This window comes from Molossus molossus, unplaced genomic scaffold, assembly GCF_014108415.1.
Source record: "Molossus molossus isolate mMolMol1 unplaced genomic scaffold, mMolMol1.p scaffold_m16_p_1, whole genome shotgun sequence".
Taxonomy (NCBI): domain Eukaryota; kingdom Metazoa; phylum Chordata; class Mammalia; order Chiroptera; family Molossidae; genus Molossus; species Molossus molossus.
The window spans coordinates 178,962,267-178,977,985 of record NW_023425344.1 but is presented as its reverse complement, the minus strand read 5'-3'; the positions used below and the strand labels follow the sequence as shown (position 1 = coordinate 178,977,985).

Here is a 15,719-nt window from a genome sequence, read left to right as displayed (position 1 = left end):
CTCGTGGCAACTGCCCACAGGCACAGAAGCCACTTTCAAGAAAAACTCCCGAATGAATCTGGATTCAAGAATAGGAGAGCCTCTCTACTTATCACGAGTGACCTCCAAAGTCCTAAAAACAAACATTCATTGTGGCATTCCCTACACGTGTTGGCTGTAGAAAATGTAGAACACACAGAAAAGCACCAAAAATAAGAGAGCAAGTGCTCACAATCTCACCAGCCAAGGAGAGTTGCTGTTGCTAAGACATGCCCACTTTGTGCTTTTTAAAATGTATACACATACGTATGCACTATCAAACTAGAACCATGCTATTCTTTGTAATTTTTATTCCCTTAATTTAGTGACAATATTTTAAAATACTGTATCATTTTTCTAAAACTAGTTTCTAAAATATGATTTTAGTGATATACGGCACTCAATTATGTGGAAGTCCCATAATTTATTTAAGCAGTTCCCTATTTTTAAACACACCCATTATTTTTCACTGTTACAAAAAATACTTAGGAGAATTACCTTACACTAATCCTTGGGGACCGTCCCTGGCTGTTTCCTTTGGGTGCACTTCAAAAGGTGGAACTTCTGGGTCAAAGAGTAGAGAGCCTTCCAAGGATTTCATCATGCTATTCCAAACTGCACTCAGAAAGATGGCACTGAAGGTGCCCTCTCACACCCACGGGTGTGCACACCCATCTCCACCCCCTCACTCTCAGGTATTTAGAGGTATGGCTCAACTTTCTGTCACTGCCAAGTGCTCCCTCTAGGAGTCAAAACCCAGGTTGTGTTTCCACTACAAGCCTACAGATATGCTTTGATGTGACCGCTTGCCTAATACATCTTAACAAATGAGCTCTGCAACTCTTGCTCTACGTGATCTCATCCAGTCTCATGGTTTTAAATCCCATCTGTGAGCTGATAACCACACAGTTATACCTCTGACCCTGACCTTTCTCAGAGTCTTGAGCCTTGGGTCCCTCACAACCTACTGGACATTTCCAGTTGGATTCTCATGAGGCATTTCACACTTAACATGTCTCAAATGGAATTTTCCAGCCATCATATCCTCCCTCTCCCCTGTCCCTCCTCAGGTTTCCTCCTCTCATTCAACTTCCCTTCCCCCAGCTGCTCCAGGCAGAAACCTGAGCAGTGTTCTGTTTTCCTTCCTTTTCCTCACCCAAATTTACTCCATGAGGAAAACCCATCTACCCCCTCTCCCCCAAACGATCTTGTATCAGCATGCGGTACCACTCTGGTTCCAGCTACCAGCTGCTCCACCCGGACTTCTGCAAAGCCTGCAGCAGCGGCCAGAGTGAACGCGCACTAGCAATCCCTCAGGGGCTCCCTGTGCACATTCCTTGTCATGGCTAAGTTGGCCCTGCATCTCTGACCCCTGCCTTCCCTTCCAGCTTCACTTCCTGACTCTCCCCACTGCCCCCCACTCTGTAGCCACACAGAGCACCTCTCTGATGCCTTAAATGTGTCAAGCAGGCTCTTACCCAGATTCTTCTCTTTATGCATGCTACTTCTTTTTTTTCTCCCAGGCATGTTCCAGCCTCCACCTTTGCATGGCTTTTCCCTTCTCCTTTATTCTAAAAGCCATCTTCTTGGAAAAACTTTCTCTGGTCTATAGTTCTCTTGTAAGTGGACTCCTTTTCTTCTTAGCTCTTATTGGATAAGCTCCTTGAGGGCTAAAATTAGATTATTTGTCCTTGCCTTGTGTTTCTGGGCCTGGCCCGGAACTGGGTTAGTTCAAATCTTTGAATGGACAGAGGGGCTGTAAACTTTCTCGACAGCAACTGTGCCAGCTGTAGTCATTGTCCTTGGGCAACACATGATCTGTTTAGTGTAGTCACTCAATATACATATGGATATATACCAAGTGAATAAATGTTCCAGACTATTTCAGCTAGTAACTAAACTCCAAATGCTGTGACCTGGATTTTCTTACTATTATCTTACACATGAAATCTTTCCTACTCTCCCAAAAGTTTCCCTTTTACCTGGTTGTATGCAGATTTGGTGCTTCCTTGGACCTCTGGGCTTACATACAGGGCAGTGCCAACCATCCCAGTCAAATGACCTGCATAGAAGAAGGCAAGGGAAGGCTTTCCAATAATAGGACTCAAAGTTAGAGAAAATCTTTATTTAAAAAAAAAAGGTTTCTTGCCCTGGCCAGTTTGGCTCAGTGGTTAAGAACATTGGCCCGCAGAGCAATGGGTCTTGGGTTTGATTCCCGGTCAAGGGCATGTACCTGGGTTGCAGGTTCAATCCCCAGCCTGGTGGGGGTCATGTGGGAGGCAACCAATCAATGTTTTGCTCTCTCTCTCCCTCTCTCCCTTCCAATCTATCTAAAAGTCAATGGGAGAATATCCTCAGGTAAGGATTAACAAAGGAAAAAAATATTTATTTTTTTAAAAAACTTTTTTTTAAAAAAATTGATTTTAGAGAGAAAGGGAGAGAGAGGGAGAGAGAGATGGAAACATTGATGAGAGAGAACATCGATTGGCTGCCTCCTGCATGCCCCCCACTGGGGATTTGGCCCACAACCTGGGCATGTACCTTGACCAGGAATCGAACCAGCGATCTCCTGGTGTATGGGTGGATATGCAACCACTGAGCCACACTGGCCAGCAGGAACAAAAAGTTTCTTAAGAGTGAGGCATGATCTGTTCACTGTTCACACTATTCACAGGAAGTAACAGTGTGGACTTCATAATAAAGCAATTAACATTAAGCCATGTATGGCCACACACTCTGTCCCACACAGGACGTCTCTGTTGTTGTAGAGGAGAGGAAGTGCTGGACAAGCCCCGAGAGGCCCTGGCCATGAGGCAACCTCACATCACCACGTGGGGTCTGCCCACGGGAGCCAATTACTCTAACTGAAGCTCTAATTTCTTGGTTTTCTGAAGAAAAATTGATATAGTAAAAAGGACAAAATAATGAAAGCATTTTCATAATTTTGTTAATTTGATGAATAATTATAATTTGTTTTAGACTGAAATCTTTTTTTTTTTTTTGGTACCTGCCCCTAGCGGGAACCAAACCCGGGACTCTCTGATTTGTAGGCCGACGCTCCAACCGCTGAGCCAAACCAGCCAGGGCTAGACTAAAACCTTTACAAATGTAAAACAGGTTTTAGATTAAAAATTTTTATATTGTATTGTACACTTAAAATTTTCCTAAGAGCCCTGGCCAGTTTGGCTCAGTGGTTGGAGCTTCGGCCTGTGGACCAGAGAGTCCCGGGTTCGGTTCCTGCTAGGGGCATGTACCAAATAAATAAATAAATAAATTAATTAATTAATTAATTTTAAAAAATGTCCTAAGAGGGTAGATCTTATGTTAATTGTTCTTATCACTAAATAAATGAATAGATTAACTAATAGTAAATAAATGGGCAGGAGAATACTGTTGGAGGTGATGGACATGCTTATGGTATAGAGCATGGGGACAGTTTCCTGGGTGTCTATGTATCTTCAAAGTTTTCAGACTATACAAATATACAGCTTTTTGTATGTAAAAAAAAAAAAAATAAGAAAGAAAATGTGTGGTCTACTTTTTAATACATGAATAAAATATACTGGATTTACCTGAAGGGTCTGATTTGATTAAGTGATCTCCAGATGCATCATCTTGTTTGCCGTCAGCCTAAAAATACAGATAAGCCAAGTATCGCATTAAAATGTTATATTATTCCATAGGAATGTCTTATCCATTTCCAAATAAAGACTGAATGAAAAATACCACAGAAACCAGAATAATTATAGTAATGCTTTTTTGGGAGGGCTTTAAAATTTTTGTTTACTTGACCCACTAATGCAGAGCTTACCAGAAACCCAATAAGATCAAAAAGAAGGACAATTGACTATAGAACTCTTCTTGGTGACAGAAACCTCTGGAAGCTTATAGAAGAAAATGCCAAAACAGAATCCATTTACTAGGAAGAGTAAAAATATATTAACAGTCCTGGCTGGTGTGGCTCAGTTGGTTGAGCGTGGTCCCATGCACCGAGAGGTCACTGGTTTGGGTTGCTGGCTCGATTCCTGGTGGGGGGTGTGCAGAAGGCAGCTCAATGATGTTTCTGTCTCGCCCTCCCTTCCTCTCTCTCTCTCACGTCAATAAAAACATATTAAAATTAAAAGAGAATATATTAACAACCACCACTACCTCACTTTCTAACTTTCCCATTTATCTGGGTCAATTTTTATTCTTTTTTTCCTATAGGCTGGTCACCAAATCTATTCCACCATCACTGCTAACACCTCTTAAGTAGCCTCACTTCCTTCCACTGCATCTGTGACAGAGCTGACTCACGTGTTACCCTAAATCACTAGTTTGCTGGCATCACTCCAGAGGTTACCGTTACCAGCACTGCCATCAGTACTAGCAGCTTTGACATTCTCAGTGCCAGGCACTGTCCACGTGCTTTACCTGTAGTCTTTTTTCTTTCTTTCTTTTTTTTTTTTTAATCTTCACCTGAGGGTATTTTTCTCTTTATCTTCAGATAGAGTGGGAGGGAAGGAGAAGGAGGGAAAGAGAAGTAAAGTGAGAGAAACGTTGTCGTGAGAGGGACACATCGATTGGTTGCCTCCTGCACGACCCCAACCAGGGCCGGGGATGAACCACAACCAAGGTACGTGCCCCTGACTGGAATCGGACTCGAGACTCATTGTTCTGTTAGCCAACACTTCGGTCGCTGAGCCAAACCAGCCAGGGCTACCTGTAGTCTTAATCTAGCCTGCTCAAAACTCTCTGAAGTAGTATTAGGCACTTTTTACAAATGAGTTTATTGAGAGGTTAACTAATTTGCCCAACGTCATACCACAAAGTGGCCGAGACAGGCCTCCAGAACTGTGCTTATTTACATGAGCTTTACAGAAAGCAAGTTAAATTCTTTAGTTTGGGGATCGAGATCCCCATCATTTAGCCCTTCCTTGGTTTCAGGACTCTTCAAAGTGTCCTGTCCTCATCAGGACCACATACTTACTGCCCCCCTTCCATTTCCTCCCTCTCTGCTCCTTCTAACCTCTCCTTCTAATTTAGCCTCTATTTACCATTTATCCAAATGGGTTATTTACCATTAATCCAAATCCTATTTTATTTTCTCTGACCACCCTTAGAATTATGGCATTTACTATAGATTTTGGTACTTAATAACTCAGGCTTCCAATGCCAAGTGAAATTCTTCCTCTAGTACTCAAGGTCTGCCACCAACAAGACTCTCAAAGTTCCCACATCCCCTCTCACTGCTCTCCTATACCTCATAGTTTCAACCAACCAGACAACATGTTGGCCTTTAAACAATCATGTCTGCTCACTCCAGGACCTTTGCATATGCTCTTTTTGCGGGAATCCCTTCTCCTGCTGTCACCATGCCCTGCCCTCAAGCTTGGTCTGTTGGACTCCCATCCATCCTTTTAAGCACATTTGAAATGCTGTTCACTTTATACAGCCTTTCTTGATCCTTATAACCACATGTAAATTTTCTCCTTTTACTCTTCTATCACTATTTTGCTCACTTCACATTATTTTAGTTTTGTACATTAAACAACTACTCTACAATGTAAAGAATAAATACCTGTAGGTTATATGTTGTTTAGGAATGTTGTTTTATGTTTTTTGAGCCTTATTTCCTTTAACTAAAAGCTCCTCAAGTGCAAAGCATCTAACCCAGTGCCTGGGGTGGTAGACCAAAATACAAATTATTTCATAAAGTATTATATGCCTAAATATCAACATAATTATGTCCCTCAAGTAAAATGCACTCACTAAAATGTATTCACAATCTCAGAGCATAAAAAATCATTCGCAGCTCACCCCTTAGACTTGTATCATTTCCTGGGGATTACACAGCAGAGTTCAGTGAACTCATTATTATCCTGTCTTCTGACACTTTCATGACTATCAGGGCACATAGGTCCATTTTCAGGCATAGTCTAATTTTTTTTTTTTTTTAATTTAAAAAAAATATTTTTTCTTTATTGATTTTAGAGAGAGGAAGGGTGAGGGAGAAAGAGGTAGAAACATCGATGAGAGAGAACATCGACTGCCGCCTCCTGCATGCCCCCCACTGGGGACTGGGCCCACAAGCAGGGCATGTGCCCTGACCGGGAATTGAACCGGTGACCTCTTGGTGCATGGGTTGATGCTCAACCAGTGAGCCACACCAGCTGGGCAGCATCATGTAATTTTAAAAATACTCACAGCAAAGGGTAGATGGTCTGTCGCCAAACCGAAATCACCTATTTTTACATGGTCGTCAGAATCCAAAAAAATGTTGACAGGCTTCAAATCCCGGTGAATCATTCCCTGATGGAAGAGAGCAAAGAAACCAAGTTTATAGTTATGCCTGTTACCTAATTTGAAAGGCCAATCCAGTGACAAAATTGGATGAGTCTTCTCCCACAGACCATACTGGTCAGACTATCGATCTTCTGCAGAGTCTTCTGACTGTCCTGTCAATGACCTTGCCGTAAGGTCCCAATTACCCACACGGCCTCCTCTCCCAGGTTCACAATTTTCTTCTTTTCTGCTGCATCACAAAACCCCTGCTCTGGTCAAGGAGACACACCTATGTTCATTTCTTCTTCCATTCCTTTTTTCACCCTATTTCCCCTGCCTAAAAAAGTCTTGCTTTTCTCCATCCATTTGAATCGCACCAACATTTACAAGTGCCAACTCATTTTCATGAAGCCTTCTATGATAATTCTACACTTCAACTGTATATCCACAGTGCACACAGAAGATGCTCAATGATTAATGATGACATGATCATGCTTTCTCCCCTTCCTAATGGCATTCTCATAATGCTTATTGTTTCAGGTATTATAATATAGGAGATAGTTGAATGTAATAAAAACACATTGTCTGATCCTTTTTACCTTTACACGGAGGTAAATTTTGGCTCCTCCCTAAAAATAAGAAGTCCTTCTCAGGTTTGGGGTTTGTCATATACCCACGCCTCTCTGTATTTCTAGGTGCCGCACAATGTTAGACACCCAACAAATGATTAGCAGATACTGAGAAAATCAGATCAAGAGAAGAGAGCACACGGGCACAGCTGCAGGACCCCAGAATGATATCACAGCAGTAAAGTTCTAGTGACCCTCATTAGAACTCATTTTTATTTCCAGCCTTATAAATTCTGCTTCCACACATCATTTATAAACAACATGTATAAATAATAGTCCTCTCTTTTCAGTAGAAATATGGTACATTATAAATATTTTGAGGTTAAAGAAAATTGAGGCAAAGGAGAAAACATTTACATTGGCTAATGCATGAAACAATTCCATTTTTTCAAAAGTAAGAAGTGTTTCATCCTAAAGCTAGGCCCATTAGCATTTACATTGTAATGGCAATTTCTAGCTTTACAATGATATTTTATACATGTGGCATACCATGTCACTCAAAAAAGTCTCATCTCTATCCTTGCTAGCTGACTTTCCGGTTTCTCCATGTTTCTAGGAAGGGTGGCACTAAGAACCAGATAACTTGGCGTGTATCAATCATTCTCACTGTATTCTAAATCACTCTAGGAATTACCCTCACATTCTATACATGCTCGTGTATTTCCTCCTAACCCCGAGGTTGGTAAACTTTTCCTGTAAAGGGCCAGTAAGTAAATATTTTAGACTTTATGGCCACAGAACCTCTGTCACAACTACTCAATTCTACAGTTGCAGCACAAAAACAGCCATAGGCAATATGTAAGCAAACGAGTATGGTCGTTTATGGACACTGAAATCTGAATTTCATAGAATTTTCAGGTGTCATAAAATATTATTCACTTCTCCTCCCCCCAATAACCACTTAAAAATGTAAAAGCCATTCTTAGCTCACAGGCCAGGCTGTGCAAAAGGTGGGCTATACAAAACTGTGGGCCACAGTTTGCTGATCCTTGTTTTAACCTTCAATATTTTAACTTTGATACTTTGTACTATTTTCTTGTCTTTTGATAATTTGTTGTGCTTCCTAAAAAAATAGATTATTTCAATATATCCAGAATTTCCCCTCTATTTCTGTTTCTCCAATCTTACATTACTTGATGTTTTTATTCAGTCCTAAATTTTATATAAAGGTAAGTTTTCAGCCCGGCTGGTGTGACTCAGTGACTGAGTGTCGACCCATGCACCAAGAGATCACTGGTTCGATTCCCGGTTAGGGCACATGCCCAGGTTATGGGCCACATCCCCAGTTGGGGGTGTACAGGAGGCAGCCAACTGATGTTCTCTTTCATGGATGTTTTTATCTCTCTCTCCCTCACCCTCCTCTCTCTCTAAAATCAATAAAGGAAAAAAAAAAAAGTAAGTTTTCAGATATGAAATGTTGTAAAGTATACTTTCTCATGGATATAAGCCAATCCATCCAGAATCTCTCGAAAAAGCCTCCAGAGTCTGAGGGTGTCCTGACACAGTCCCTGGTCGATGGTGTCACGTAGAGTGCTCTTTTCACAGTACTCCATCTATGGACAGAACAAACCAGGCAAGGTTTGATTATAAAGAGTTTCAACTAAGGAGGACAATTTTAATTAATGTAATCCTTCATTTTAAAACATGTATTACAGATGTCAGATAGTCATGGAGAAGGTTTGATTTTTTTTTTTTTTCAATTTTATTTTTGTTATAGATGTTTCTCCTTTTTTACTCCATTAACACCCTCCTCCCCATCCCCCCTGCCCCGTCTCTGGCTTTGTTGTCCATGTCCATTGGTTATGCGTACATGCATATAAGTTCTGTGGTTTATCTCTTCCCTCCTCCCCCCACCCCCTCTTCTGAGGGTTGTCAGTCTGTACCCTACTTCCATGTTTCTGGGTCTACCCTATTCCTCAGACTGTTATGTTCTTAATTTTTTTTAACTGAAAAAAGAAACCAAGAGTATTAAAAAAGTTGGGGAGGAAATATGCATAGTCTTAGCATTGTAACAGCCAATTTTTCTATTACTGTTCATTTAAAAAATAACTTAATTGTTTAAAATCCCTGTCACAGCCAGCTGGTATGGCTCAGTGGATTGAGCGTTGTCCCCTGGACTGAGAGGTCCCAGTTCTATTCCCAGTAAGGGCACATGCCGGGGTTTCAGGCTCTATCCCCAGTAGGGGGCATGCAGGAGGCAGCCGATCAATGTTTCTCTCTCACATCGATGTTTCTCTCTCTCTTCCTCTCTTTCTAAAAAAATCAATGAAAATATATTTAAAATCCCTGTCACAAATAATATGAAAAATTGAAAAGTATAATTTTATTTATTGTTTTACAATATTGTTTCTAAACCCAAATTTTCAAGAAGGGATAACCGAATGATGACATTAATGACAGTGACCTTCAAGTCCAGAATAAAACATTATATATATATATATATATATATATATAAACATTCCAGAAAGGACTCTATCTCACCCCTTAAGTGTGTTGATGTATCAGAAAACAATGACACATCAACATGTAGCATCTGATTTATGAAACTAGACTATATGTTTCAAACCAGTGCCAGAGTTGAGATTTCTCATGAAGGAGATTTTATTGTTTTTAAAGAAAGGAACATCTCATTTTAAATGAGGATATCCTCTCATGACCAGAATAACTGTCTACAAACACTGACTTATCCTCCAGGCCTCACAAGGGTACCTGACTCCCATGCCACGATCCTACCACACCTCAGATGTATCTCTTCTACGTACTTCTGTCTCAGTTGCTTAGAGAGTAATGACATGTAGTAGATACTCAATAGTTAGTGGTTTGGGAGACAAATGCTTTACTGTGTGCGGAAGTAGTACCTCAAAGATGTTTCTGTTAGCCCTGGCCGGGTGGCTCAGTTGGTTAGAGCATCATACTGATACGCCAAGGCTGCAGGTTTGATCCTCGGTCAGGGTACATACAAGAAGCAACCAATGAATGTATAAGTAAGTGGAACAAATTAATGTTTCCCTCTCTCTCTTTTCCCCTTCCTCTCTCTCTAAAAATCAATTATATATATATGTGTGTGTGTGTGTGTGTATATATATATATATATACATATATATATATATATATGTATATATATATATATATATATTTCTGTTATAGAATACCAAAAACCAGTTCTAATCCCAGGAAAGCAACCACCTAATTAGTGTTTTTTTTTTTATCCTCACCCGAGGACATTTTTCCATTTTTTACTCAGAGCGGGAAGGAGAGAGAGGAAGAGAGAGAAACATCGATGTGAAAGGGACACATCGAGTGGCCGCCACCCACACGACCCAACCAGGGTCGGGGACAAACTGCAGCCAAGGTACATGCCCTTAGCGGGAACCGAACCCGGGTCTCTGTGGACCACAGGCTGATGCTCTAACCGCTGAGCCAAACCAGCCAGGGCCCTAATTAGTTTTTTTAAAAAACACTACACTTGTCTGAAAACTATCAAACTTATCTTCTACACAGTATACTGTATCTCACCTTTGAAGATTTGCCTAATTGCAGATATGACTGAATATACTAATAGTGACACATGGTCCTGTTCACTTGGGGCAGAGGCAAGTTTACCTCTGTGGGTTGTGGCTGTCCCTCTGCTGGCAGAGGTCACCACTGTCCAGAATGCCGCCCCTCAGGCGTGGGAGCAGCTCAAAGCTGACAGACTTCCCTCTGGCCATGCCTCATTGGAACTGGTTTTCCTGTGGCTCTGGTGCCCCAGAGGTTCCAGGACAAGCCAGTTTGCCTAAGCCACGCTGGTGCTTATTCTGCACACACAAGGATGTTTATGCATCACACCATAACTGTCCAGATTCAATTTGTCAAACAAAGTGGACTTTCTCACATGCACAGTCTAGCATGTATGGAACTCAGACATGATTCTCATTACTTCACATATATTATATCATTTATGCTTCACAAGTCATTATTTAATTTACAGGTGGGGAACCTGAGGCACAGACTTCTGAGGAGCCTTTCCTGAGCTTACACAGCTATGCCTGGTAGATCCAGAAGGTAAACTTGCACAGCCCAAGTCCAGCGCAAATAAGCACCACCCCGTTCCGCCTCCTGCTATGGTACAGGAAAGCATGTGTGCCAGGCTGAGGGAAAGGGCCTCCCTGCTGCAATCCTCTCTGGCCAATTAACCTTTGATAGTGCCAGCGAGTCCTGTTTTGCCTACCGTCTTACTCTAGTCTCCTGAAACATACCCATCAGAGGTTACTGGTCACCACACTGCACACCAGGGCCTCACCTGGATATAGAGGTAGTGCACAGCCTCAGTGGTCGCCAATGGCTCACTGTCATGGCAACTGCTCTTTCCATTGCAGTCGTCATCCTAAACCAAGAGGAACACACAGAACTCAAAATGGGGGCTAAAATTAAACAAGGTCATCATCATCATCGAGTCATTTGTACCTGCCCCTCACCAAATATTTGGCCATCCTGCTGCCTTAGAGGAGACGGCAGTGGGCAGAACACAACCACTGTCCTTTAGCTGCTTACAGCGTTCAAAAGGCAATTTTGCTATTATCTGAATCCGCTGTCTAGTTTCCAGGTCTGTCACTAGACAGAACAATTGATAGGAAAAACAGAAAACAGGTAGGTATTAAAGGGGTGCAATCTGCAGAAAGACTGCAGGTCAAGTCAATTCTTTCTTACCATTCATCTCTCTCTATGGATAAGAAAAGCAGAATGTATACAGACTAATATTTTAAGGCTTCAGTTTTACTAGAACAACTTTCTTTGAAAACAGAAGATTAGAAATTCATCTTTAGTAAAACAATTTAAATGGATCCTACTGCTCTCTGGGTTACATGCCTGCAGAACAAATCCTCCACTGCCACTTTTCCATATGGCTAGTCTGTTTGTCCCCTACAGCTCATTTTCTAACCCATGTCCCTTTTTTCAAAAAATTGTTTTCTCTTCTAATAGATGTAATTAAATACTCTCCACCCAGGTATAGAAAAAGGCATTAGGTAGCATCTGATCATTTCTTTTTTATCATGAGTATCTTTATTCTGTTCCAAATTGCTTGTATTTATTAACCAAATGTGGCAATTCAAAATATATTTCAAAATGGCCTCAGTTAATTTAGAAAAAAAATTTTAAAGTCTGCCATTTGAGCCTTGACCATTTCTGATTTACACTTTCTTTGTGGAAGCATTCTTTAACATTTCTCCTTTCTCAAAGAAAAAAAACTCTGCTCTGAAAACAATCACATCCTGCTCCTAAACCATGTATACACTCTGGGGTTTATCTGTAGAAGATTGTTAATCTCCTGGAGGCTTCTCCTCATTAATTAGAATGCCTGTGAGATAGTGCCCTTAACGAAGCAAAACCAGGTAAATTTGGTGCCCCCATAATAATTAAATGCATAAGTAATGCTAAAACCAAAGAACACCTGCTTTAGCAATTTAGAGTATTTATACTATTATTCCTGGTTAAATTTACAATTTATAAATTTTAATCAAGAGGATGATTTTAAGGGTGATTTTTAATAGAAAGAAAAGTACTCATAAAAAATACTGACTAATACATTCAAACCTCCTTCAAATCAATTTAGCTGCTTATCTAACAGAATCTATATGTAGACTTTTCTTTATCTACTACAAATGCCCCTTAATTACTGATTATTTTTTATTTCCAGTAATAAATTCATTGCATTCAACTCCCAGGTGCAGAATGCTTCTCTGTATCAGCACAGCCCCAGTAGTTAAAAAGCTTCACCCTGGACTCCATGCAGTAGCATCAAGGGCTTTGCTGGCCTGGGTAACAAACAAACAAACAAACAAACAAACAAAACACACTACAAACAGAATTGAGTGGGGTTCAAGGCCTGGAGTAGTGTTTTTCAAACTTTTATGACCATGGTCCACATAAAGAAATAAATATAGTTTAAATCACACCAAGTACACATACTCTTGAGAGACAAGTTCCACAGCGTTTACCTTTATTACTGTGATAACTTTTGGTATTCTGTACTCCTCTCTAGAGCATTAAGAATAAAATAAAGCTGGTTGTGATTCTCGAAACTGATTTCATAACCTGTTCCAGGATCATGGCTCAGTGTTAAAACATTATTCTAGGGGATGGATTATGAAATCAAAATTAACTGATGTAAGAGAGAGACCTACTTAACTCCATAATTAGGCTGTTTAGTTACTGAATTAATTTACATTCAATCCTCATCCTCAACCATATAGGTTCCCAAAATTGTCAAGGAAAAAGTTTTTATTTTTAAAAAATACAGGGTATCAATTTACTTCTCTATTCTGAAAGCAGGTATATTTTATTAGGTGGATAAATTAAGTCCTATAAATAAATATGTAAGTAGCATATATTTAAATATTTTTAAATTGAAGGTTTCTATATTTGCATTATCAGATTAAGGCTTTACTATTTCATCTAAGGTTTATAACAACAAACATTAATTTTCTTACATACCTGGCCCATGATGAGTAAAGTAATACAATTTCTATGTATATGTGTACCTGATTCTGGCTTTTACTGTTCTCATCTTCATTGTCAAAGATGATATCACTTTCAGAATCTGAAGCAGGTCTTAAAAAGAGAAACAGAAAAATACTAAAGAAACCAAAATCCCTGTTATAATTTTGAAAATCAAAACTTGTTAATGACTAGAAAGCAAAGAGCTGCACTAGAGACACTGTACCATGACCCTGGAGGCATAAATATGTCCACAATACCATGCTGATTTGTATTCCCCTAATATATGATGAAACACAGAACTCGATTTAAATAAAAATTGGCCTGAAAATTTTCCTGAAAAAAATTTAATAGCCAAGAGTTATGATAAACTGGATACAATGAAATAAAGTCATGAAATTAAATGACTGGATTCCGAAATGAATAACAACTATAGTTTAGGATCATAATTATTGGTTTGGTAACCTTTTCTGGAGCTGCACTTGGCACTACACCAAGACTGCAAATTAGCTCCTCAATGTTCCAAAGAGTTGGAAGACCTTATCTAAAAGAATGACCTTTTTAAAAAGTCTGTTAAATATATTAAGGTGACGTACTGGAAGAAATTTCTATTTTTCCTTTCTCCCAGGCTTGGATTTGGAGGTCTTTTGAAGATAACGGGGAAAAAACTTTAAGGATTGTATTTGGTTATTTTGTAAAAGTTGGTTTCGTATTTCTATTGTTTTTTAACATGCCAAACTAGGCTCCGAGGGGATAAAATCAGGGGCGCGCCCAGGCGGCGGGGCCCTGGCAGCGCTGTGAGCTCTGCGCGCTCTCTTACAAGAAGGACTGCGAGAAGACTCCGTCGTGCTCATCCTCCTCGTCCTCGTCGCTGCTGGAGTCCTGGCCCGCGGCGGGGAAGCGGGCGCTGGCGGAGCGCTCGGCGGAAGTGCTCCACTCCACCGAGCTGGTGAGGATGGGCGGCGGCGCTGCGGCCTCCACGTTGTCGGGGGCGTCCGGGTCACTGTCGCCCACAGGCAGCGGGGGGACTCGGCGGTCCTGGGCCTGGGGCCCCGTGTCCTCGGGCGAAGTGCCCAAGTCCATGGGCGAAGTGTCCAAGCCCACGGGCCGCTCGTGTCGCTCAATCCAGGCGTTGTAGTAGCGCACTATGTTCTCATGGTGCAGGCGCGACAGCAGCGTCACCTCGCCCTTGATCCTGCGGAAGTGCCTGCTGGCCGGGTTGATGGGGATGCGCTTTACCGCGTAGCAGCAGCCGTCCAGCTTGTTCTGCACCTGCAGTGTGGACAGGGAAGGGCCCTGGTACTGCCAGCCGCTGGGAACCCCATGCAGACTGGCGTCTGTACATCACCCATCCCCTCCCCAGGAGAACCTGGATTTCTGAGTGAAACCAATCTACAGTCTGGGACTCTTAAGCTGAAAAAAGTCTTGACTGCCAAAAACTTGTAAAACATCTCACCCCAAACTAGATGTATTTAACTTGCTAAGAGTCCCTAGGGAAAACAGTCTCCATTTAACCATTAATTGTATTGACAATTACACCCCTGCTTTTCCAATATCACATCTGCTGTCAAAATTTCTAAGTAAGCCTTGTTGTTTTCTTAACCTTGTTTTAAAAATAATTATTTTCTAAAGTCAGTGTAAGGTTTCAGAAGATGACTTTAGTCTCTCTGTTTTTGTTTTTTTTTTACATTTAAAGTCACAAAACACAAACTAAACTCCAAAGATTTCAACAGACCCAGATGAAAATTCTAATTCTCAACTTATAAAGCTGTGTGAACTTAGACTAATTAATTTCCTTGAGACTTAATTTTCTCATCTATAAAATGGCATCTATACCACTTTCCTTACCTCAAAGAGTGACTATACAGATTAAATGAGCCCTGGTGGTTCAGTCAGCTGGAGTGCTGTCCCTATACCAAAAGGTTATGGGTTCGATTCCGGGTCAAGGCACATACCTAGTTTGTGGGTTCAATCCCCGTACTGGAAGTGTATGGGAGGCAACCAATAGATGTTTCTCTCTCACATCAATGTTTCTCTCTTTCTCTCTCCCTTTGTCTCTCTCCTCCTCTCTCTGAAATCAATGGAAAAATATCCTTGGGTGAAAATTTAAAAAAAAAAAGATGAAATGAGATGAGGTAGATAAAACACCCGTATCCAGGCTGCACAGAGAAGATGCTCAGTAAGCAGCAGCTACTGGTATTAACACAATCAATGCCCATTGTTTTTGTTACAAAATACTGAAGATTTACCACTGGTGCTACTAAAACTAGAACAGTATCATTAGGAACACAACAAAATACAAGTAAAAGTTTCAAAGACACTTCTCCAGGC

At 40.8% G+C, this 15,719-nt stretch overlaps 1 protein-coding gene across 6 annotated transcripts in view; it reads right to left on the bottom strand.

Moving 5' to 3' along the window:
- The window catches only part of EIF2AK4 (eukaryotic translation initiation factor 2 alpha kinase 4), a 100,576-nt gene that overhangs the window by 35,260 nt on the left and 49,597 nt on the right, over nt 1-15,719 (bottom strand). For all 6 annotated transcript variants that reach the window (XR_004958590.1, XM_036253326.1, XM_036253329.1 and 3 more), the window contains 7 exons: nt 14,209-14,660; nt 13,433-13,502; nt 11,194-11,277; nt 8,342-8,464; nt 6,205-6,309; nt 3,591-3,648; nt 2,001-2,080 (listed from right to left, as the gene is read on the bottom strand). Coding sequence is in view for 5 of the 6 variants with exons in the window: in XM_036253326.1 (XP_036109219.1) it covers nt 2,001-2,080; nt 3,591-3,648; nt 6,205-6,309; nt 8,342-8,464; nt 11,194-11,277; nt 13,433-13,502; nt 14,209-14,660 (972 nt within the window). In the remaining variant the exon portion in view is untranslated. The remainder of the gene's footprint in view (nt 1-2,000; nt 2,081-3,590; nt 3,649-6,204; nt 6,310-8,341; nt 8,465-11,193; nt 11,278-13,432; nt 13,503-14,208; nt 14,661-15,719) is intronic.